Source organism: Plectropomus leopardus, chromosome 13, assembly GCF_026936395.1.
Source record: "Plectropomus leopardus strain MGB_pleo_1.0 chromosome 13, ASM2693639v1, whole genome shotgun sequence".
NCBI lineage: Eukaryota > Metazoa > Chordata > Actinopteri > Perciformes > Serranidae > Plectropomus > Plectropomus leopardus.
The window spans coordinates 32,387,616-32,395,889 of NC_142188.1; the positions used below are offsets into that span (position 1 = coordinate 32,387,616).

The following is an 8,274-nucleotide window of genomic DNA, read 5'->3' on the forward strand; positions in this document are numbered from 1 at the left end:
CTCAGAGCAGCTGCTGTCGTCACAGCTGTTATCACGTGTAGGAAAGTTTGTGAAGGCAGCAGTTCGAGAGACGTACAGGACAAAGGAGTGCTGCTGATATACAGAGCAGAGACAACGAGGCCATTAGTGGATCAATCAGTCTGTGGAAAGTGAAGTCTGATAAAGATTTTGATGATTTTAGGTTTTGGTTGGACAAACAGGTAATTTGTAGACTTAATAATACTACTACTTATACTACTACTACTGCTACTGTTACTACTACTACTGCTACTGCTGCTACTACTACTACTACTACTACTAGTACTACTACTGCTACTACTACTACTACTACTGCTGCTACGGCTACTACTGCTACTACAACTACCGTTACTGCTACTACTACCACTGCCTCTACTACCACTGCTACTGCTACTACTACTGCTACTACTACTGCTACTACTACTGCTGCTACTGCTACTGCTACTACTGCTGCTACTACTACTACTAGTGCTACTACTACTACTGTTACTGCTACTACTACTATACAGAGCAGAGACAATGAGTCCATCAGTGGATCAATCAGTCTGTAGAGGGAGACTGATGAAGATATTGATTATTTTAGGTTTTGGTTGGACAAACAAGCAATCAGTAGACTTAATACTACTACTACTACTACTACCACTACTACTGCTGCCACTACTACAACTACTGCTGCTACTACTACTACTACTGCTACAAATGCTACTGCTTCTCCTACTACTGCTGCTACTACTACTACAACTACTACTACTACCACTACTGCTGCTGCTGCTACTACTACTACTACTGCTACTACTTCTAGTCCTGCTACTGCTACTACTACAACTGCCACTACTACTTCTACTACTTCTACTGCTACTGCCACTACTACTACTACTACTACTGCTACTATTACCACAGCTACTACTGCTACTACTACTACTACTACTACTACTACTACTACTACTACTACTGCTTCTACTGCTACTGCTACTACTACTGCCACTGCTACTGCTGCTACTGCTACTACAACTACTACCACTGCTACTGCTACTACTACCGCTACTGCTACAGCTAATACTACTACTGCTACTACTATTACTACTACTGCTATTGCTACTGTTTCTGGTATTGCTACTACTACTACTATTACTAATAATAAAAAAACTTTATTTATAGTGTATAAAATAAAATAAAATAAAATAACATAAAATAACATAAAATAAAATAATGGTCACAAAGCCTGCTTCTCACATAGCTTTTGGAAGGGTAGTCCATAATTTTGGAGCATAGTTTATAAAAGCTGTGCTGCATGTTTTCTTGTGCATATTACTGTGTGTATTTAAAAAGCCAGCAGCAGAAGGTCTGAGAGCTGGTGAAGTATTAAAGTAGGACAGATTGTCTGCAATGTAGGCTGATCCCAGACTATTACGAGCTTTTAAAACAAGTTAAAGAACCTCAAATCTGTTCTGTATGACTTCACCTTCAGCTCTGATAATTCTTTCACAATCTTATCCAATTTATAAACTAATCACATAATCAATAGATTGAGTGATGATGAACGTATGTTAGAGGTGTAATTCCCATGGAGCATTCAGTATTGTCATGGCAACTTAATATACATTTCAAACGGACAATTTAACCTTCAATTTGACAAATCAATGTTCGGTTTACCCTCACATCTCCACTCAGGGTTACACTGTTAATTATTCTCTTTGTTCAATATAGATTAGATTAGATTAGATTAGATAAATAATATAAAACTAGAAAATTTTCCTTACACAGAGTGAAAGTGCAAAAGTAAAGTAATAAACAGAATAGACAGTTTTTTTAAAAAAAAAAAAAAATCTGTAGACAACTGAAACAATCCCTGTGGAGATGTTGTGTAGTTTGTGTCCACAGGTTGGATCTTCTGAGTTCTACCCGCCAAAATGGGAAATCTTCAGTGGAGATGTAGCAATACCACCAGCATGTCTGGCTCATTCTCGTGAATGTGATATCTCTGGAATACCTCAGAGGTTTTTTTTTTTTAAATTTAGCCCAAACATCCACTTGAACTCAAGGATGAACTAATAAGATTTTGGTAGTTAAAGGTCAAAGGTCAAGGTAAAAGTGATCATATCTATCTTATTCTTGTGAAAGCAATATCTCAAGAACACCTTGAGGGAATTTCTTCAAATTTGGCACAGATGTTTGATTGGACTCAATGATGAACTGATTAGATTTTGGTGGTCATAGGACAAAGGTTATGGTAAACTTGCATCTGTCTCGATGCGATTTTTCAATAATGGCTTGAGTGAATTTCTTCAACTTTGACACAGCCTTCATTTGGACTCAACAATGAGCTTATTGGAATTTGGCATTTAAAGGTCAAGGTCAATGTGACCTTACATCTGTCTCATTTTTGTAAACGCAAGATCTGAAGATAGCCTTGAGGGAGTCAAATCCGGCTCAAAAATCCATTTAGAGTCAAGAATGAACTGTGGTGGTCAAAGTGACCTCATAAAATATGCTTTTGGCCATAACTCTAAAATTCATAAGCTTAAATTTAACACCAATGTCTAATAGGATATAATGATGAAGTTCACACTCTTATTTACTTTACCGAAACTTGACCTTGTTGTTTTGTCTATATTTGTTTTTTCATTTTGGAATGTACAGACATACTGATGCAAATGAATAGTGTCAACGCATTGTTTCCTGTTTTAATGTGGTCATATAGTATAAACATATTCAAAGCAACTAATCCACCAGGCTCGGTCTATCCTCTGAATCTCTGTGTTTCTCAGTGACCATCGCTTGCTGTAAGAAGAAGAGTAATCCAGCTGAAGCTCTACAGATGCTCTCCTCCACCCGCCTCAGCCTCAAGAGTCTGACCACCAAAGCTAAGGTATAGTCCACCAATCACAGCCCATCGTTCACCCTGAGTGCCACCCCACCACGCCTTTGCTTTCCATGACGCATGTCTGACACTAGAGTGCATGGCGTCAAGACATTACTCAGTTTTATAGCCTTTTTCTTGCATCTTGAGTCTGAACAGAGCTGTCTCAGTGTCTTTAAGAAAATGTTGACCACATACTTATACTTTGTCAGACGTGAAACAAGTCCACAAGTCTGCACTGAAATATAGCAGAACATACAGTGCAGGCTTTAGATGTCAGCATTAGGAGCACTGTTGAACTATATATACCAGTTAGTTATTGATTGCATTTCACTGTTGGACTGCAGAGCGTGCTCTGGGCACAGATGGAGCAAATGAAGTGAAACGTAACTGTTCAGTCTGCTAGGTCTAAAAGTTTGCGTTCACTCCCAGCAGCTGCTTCTGTCATCTATTGGTCTGATCTGATCAGCTCTGAACAGATCAACAGATCAATCATCCACCCTGTGAGTCACAAACTGCTGCTGGGGGAAAGAACTCAGGGAGAGCTCTGCCTGTGCTGCGTTTACAGACCTGCAAAATCCTCAACATTCAGAGAGGGGACACAGAATGATACATCACACATTTAACTCTGGGAAACCTAAACGATTTGGCTTGATTTATTTTAAAGCATGAAGGCAGGAAAGAAACGAGCAACCTTACAAAAAAAAGACCCAAAAATTAATAAATTAGCAAATTAGAAGATTATCTGAAAATCAGCACAAAAGAAAGGTCAGTAAAAAGCGAAAACGAATGAGGAATTGACCTTGAAAATTATACATATTTTATTTAACAGACATATTTTAAAAATAAAATTCTAATAATCATACATACAGCTTCTGGATTTTTGGTTTTCTGATAATTGTATGATCTCTTGCGCTTCTTTTTCTTTTTTTTTAAGATTATTTTTTGGCATTTTTGCCTTTATTAGATAGGGCAGAATAGCATGAAAGGAGGAGAGAGAGGGGATGGGCCGCGAGCTGGAATCAGACCCGCAGCCACTGCGGCAGGGACACTGCCTTCATATATGGGGTGCCTGCTTTATCCACTGAGCCCCCGGATGCCCCTCTTTCTCTTCTATTTCAAACTGTTGTTTTCTTGTCAACTCTTGTTCTTTTGCAAATTTCCTACAATTTGCTCATTGCCTTTTCCATGTATTTAAAGAGAATCAAACCTTTTTGATCAGGTGTCAAAAGTTTAAATACTTGTGAAAGGCATCAAAATGAAGCACAAGAAAAACTGATGTCCATCCAGGTTTCAAAGGGTTAACTCCCAAGTCCATGACAAGCCCAAATGCCTGCACTGCTGCAAAACAGACCTATCATGTAGTGCATCAGAGTGCATTGTTCTCAAAAGCAGTGAAAAAAAGCTCACTTAAGACAAAGTTTTGTGTTTTGTGTGTCCTGCTTTTTTTGCTTTTGAGGGTTGTTAAAGGAAGCGACACACACACTCTAAGTCTGTGGGAAAACACTGCATATCACCAAATCCCATAAAGACAAATGGTGGACATGAAGATTAATGAGCGTATGACACCCAGGTCATCCAGGGTGGAATCATGCTGAATGATTCATGCTCAGGAAGTTTAGTGCCCAACCCAGTGTTAACACTGTGGGAAGTGTCCCCCCGAGGACTGCTGCACAATCATTTCACAATACGATATGATAGTAGACATATGGTTTTATGAGTGGTACTTTTTGTTTTTGATTACTTCATGGAAAAATTGTAGGAAATTATGAAACTGTATAAATCAAAAACAGGGTGATCCAGTACTCCCCAGGACTGAGCCACTGACTCATAGACTAGACATTTCATTTTTACTTTGCTTGTCAACTTCAAAGAAATTGAAAGTTCATCTGAACTTGGAAGCCAGCTCACACTTGGTGACCATGGGCCTCATTCACCAACCACTCTGAAGAAGAAATTTGCTCTTAAAACCCATTTACGCACTTTTCATGAAGATTCTGACATTCACCGATGTTTTTGTATTTAGGATTTTTTTCTCGGGTAAGAACAGAATCTACGCACACTGAAGAGCACTCTAACGCACATTTAAGTGCCGACATGTTTGAGCAAAATAAGTGGTTAGTGCGTGTCCTTCTGTTCTTCAGTTGTATAATATTAAATCACAATAATCATTTTGTAATTTGTAGTAATGAAGGCGCTGACTTGGCTCAGCTCTGTGTGCAGGCGTTCAGCTGATGGCACGCCTGATAGCGCATCTCTCTGATGATGGCCCCGATGGTCCAGCTCAGACAGTTCTTTGCCTGCTGTCCCCCTCCAGTGCTCTAAATCTGTCATCAGAATTTTGCAGTGTTTTTTTTTTTTTTGGTGTGTGTTGGTTTTCAAATCAAACCGCATCTATTTAACCTCACCTGTGCTGCACCCTTCTCCAGATTCAGCACTCAAAGTCTTATCGTGTGTGATTTTATATCTAGAATAAACGCGACTAAATATCACTGCTTGTTTGTGGTTCACTTCCTGCAGCAGTTCCTCCACTTCATAACTACTAAAGTTTTTTTTGCATTTTGATTCTGGTGCTCTATCTTCATGTATATATATATTTGAATATATTTCAACTTTCCCGTGAGATACCTCTGTGTGACTTCTGTCCTTCGGCCCTTCAGTCTCATGCTCTTTTAAGGGCAGTTGGGGGCATGTACTTATGCTAATGAGGGCTGACTGGCACGTGCTTTCAGTTTATGAGGAGATGGGCATCCATCAATCTGAGAACACAGGTGTGAACAATTCTGCAGGTTAAGAACACCTTCATAAATCTGATGTAAATTTTCTTAATAACTTACTGAAGAACAATTTAAAAAGGAATTTGAGAAAAAACTTAGATATTGGTGAATGAGGCCCAATATCTACATTACTGTGATATTTAAAATGCCTTTTCATTATTTTAAATCATTATATTCAACAGTGGAATAATAGGTAGCAGTGTTTTATTGTGTAAGGTCTACCTTTGGCTAAAAAGTAAATGCATGTGGTGAGTCTGAGAAAGCTGTAGAAGGCAGATATCATGTCCATTAATCCTTTTAGCAGCTCTCAGTCTCACTTTGGCTGCTGAGCTAACGTTCTGTTGGCAGTCAGTCTGACTGACTGACGGAGCTTTCTTGTCTTAATCAAATCATTTTTGGCTGAACACTTACACCATATAACATCCAAATCATTTACTGATAAGAAGTGAAATATTAATGATAAACAATCAGACCCTGTGATGCATTACATCATTATTTTATCTTTTTCCTCTGAATTTCTCTGTCCCAGCAAATGCACACAGATGTGGCCACGGGTCAGATCCACGGCGAGCTGCAGGACGGTGTCTCCGCTCTGGAGCAAGTCATCACAGAGCTGCAGGAGCTAAGCGCGAAGCTGCGTGACCAATCACAGTGACCATCCTCCCAGGAAAAATCAGAAGCTCTGAAAGCTTCTCAACAGTGCAGACTAATCAGAGACAGACTCAGCTGCAGTCCTCAGCCCAGTGTCTTTTCAAATGCCTTTAAATCAAAGAGTTTTACATGTGACACCTGAGAATAACAATGTTTTTATACCTCTTTATCCATATTGGAATCTAAACTGCAACTGTAAACCTGCAGAAAGTAAAATATTTCAAATTTGAGTGTGAATTGTTGTTTGTCTCTATGTGTCAGCCCTGTGATGGTCTGGTGACCCGTCCAGGGTCTACCCCGGGTCTCGCCCACTGTCAGCTGGGATAGGCTCCAGCACACCTGTGACCCTGACCAGGGTAAGCAGTTCCATATGATAAAATGAAGAGAAAAAAAAGCTTCACGATCTTACGATTTCAAATTGTGTCAGTGACGTTTGCACATTGACTCACAAACTTTCATCTGTCATTACAGTTTTTTGAACAGTTTTTTTTTTTTGCATTTATTGTATCCATCAAAATTCCATCAAGAATCAATGAAGAAAATGTGTCTTAAAAAACTTTCATCTGTTAAAGTTTTTGGAACAGTTTTGATTTTTTGCTGAAGCCTTTGAAAAGTTTTTTGATGAAGAATCAGTGAAGAGAAAGTGGCAGCAGGACACATCCGTGAGATGACAGAGGAACGGGACGCACAGTTTTCTATAACTCAGATGGCTCAGGTAATTCCATTCAGGTGGATGATGATGACGAGGAGGAGGACGTGAAGACAGAGAAGACAGCTCAGTCCTTTAATGCTGCTCCAGTGCCAAATACAAGACATGGGGAGAGAGAGGCGACAACCAGGGAGGTAATTTCAGTGAAGAGGAGCAAGGGGAATGTGTCTTTACATTTGTTACTCCAGGGTGCTGGAAAGGAGGCTCTGACTGATTGTTGAATATCGGATTCAGGGGAAGCAACGTGGATTCTGTCCAGTTTGTGGAACGGTGGATCATCTCTTTACCCTTGCGAGGGACGGAGGGGGGACAGGGGACGATGGATGGATGGATGGATTGAAATTTCTGCAACAAATAGAACATAGACAGACAGACAGTTCAAAAAATGACCAATGAATCCACCTTTTACCTTCTACCCTCTACAACAATAAAATGCATCGTACTCAGATTCCAAGATTTTGTTCTCAACTCTTTTTTTTTTCTTTTTTGGATAATGGATTTAAAAACAAACAAAGAAAAAAACAACACACATCTGGCCTTTAGGCTTGTTGTTTTTAGTAGGGCTGTCAAAACAAAGCGTTCATTTTGATAAATTAATCACAGAAAAAATTCCGTGTTAAAAAATGAACACTGATTAATCTCGTTCTGTGGTGCGCTTTCACCCAGTGTGTCATTAAAGGTCACAGTGGCTTTGTAACATGAATTTTTGTACCTTCTGAGAATTTGAGTCCCGAAATACCTCAATGCAAAGCATGTAAAGCCAAGCCACTTTCTAGAAATAGCTTGCGCTCTAACTGGTAAAAAGTAGTAAGTAGTCAGAAGTCAATTGCAGTATAAAACAGTCAATAAAACAGGTTTTTCTACAATTGTGAATCACAGCAACCATTGGAACCATTGTTCATCATTGGGCATACAGTCATACATGTGCACACAAAGTATTAGGCTGATTGGTCCAGTAGTTTATGAGATTAGCTGTGAACAGACACACACACACCCGCACACACGCCTGGTTAGAATAGTTATGCTACTTGTGTTACCCCTGTCTATTGCCATTTGGCCTGGCTCCTCGCTAAGTGAGAGATATTGTAGCTTTGGCCACAATCCCACCACTCGCTCTGCCAAAGAGGTCGCCATTTTGGACACTCTGTACCATTTCAGAGTTTAGTACTCTGAGCAGCACCTCCACTTTGTGTGCTCTGAGTTTTAAAACACCTATTAAAATCCAGAGTGCACACTCTGATGCTTTGAGAGATCATTTC

At 39.6% G+C, this 8,274-nt stretch overlaps 1 protein-coding gene across 1 annotated transcript in view; it reads left to right on the forward strand.

Annotated features, from left to right (window-relative positions):
* The window catches only part of ttc27 (tetratricopeptide repeat domain 27), an 89,208-nt gene extending 82,665 nt beyond the window's left edge, over positions 1–6,543 (forward strand). The window contains exons 19-20 of the mRNA XM_042502086.2: positions 2,787–2,887; positions 6,185–6,543. Of these exons, the coding sequence (XP_042358020.2) occupies positions 2,787–2,887; positions 6,185–6,310 (227 nt within the window). The 3' untranslated portion in view covers positions 6,311–6,543. The remainder of the gene's footprint in view (positions 1–2,786; positions 2,888–6,184) is intronic.
* The last annotated feature ends 1,731 nt before the right edge of the window (positions 6,544–8,274 follow it).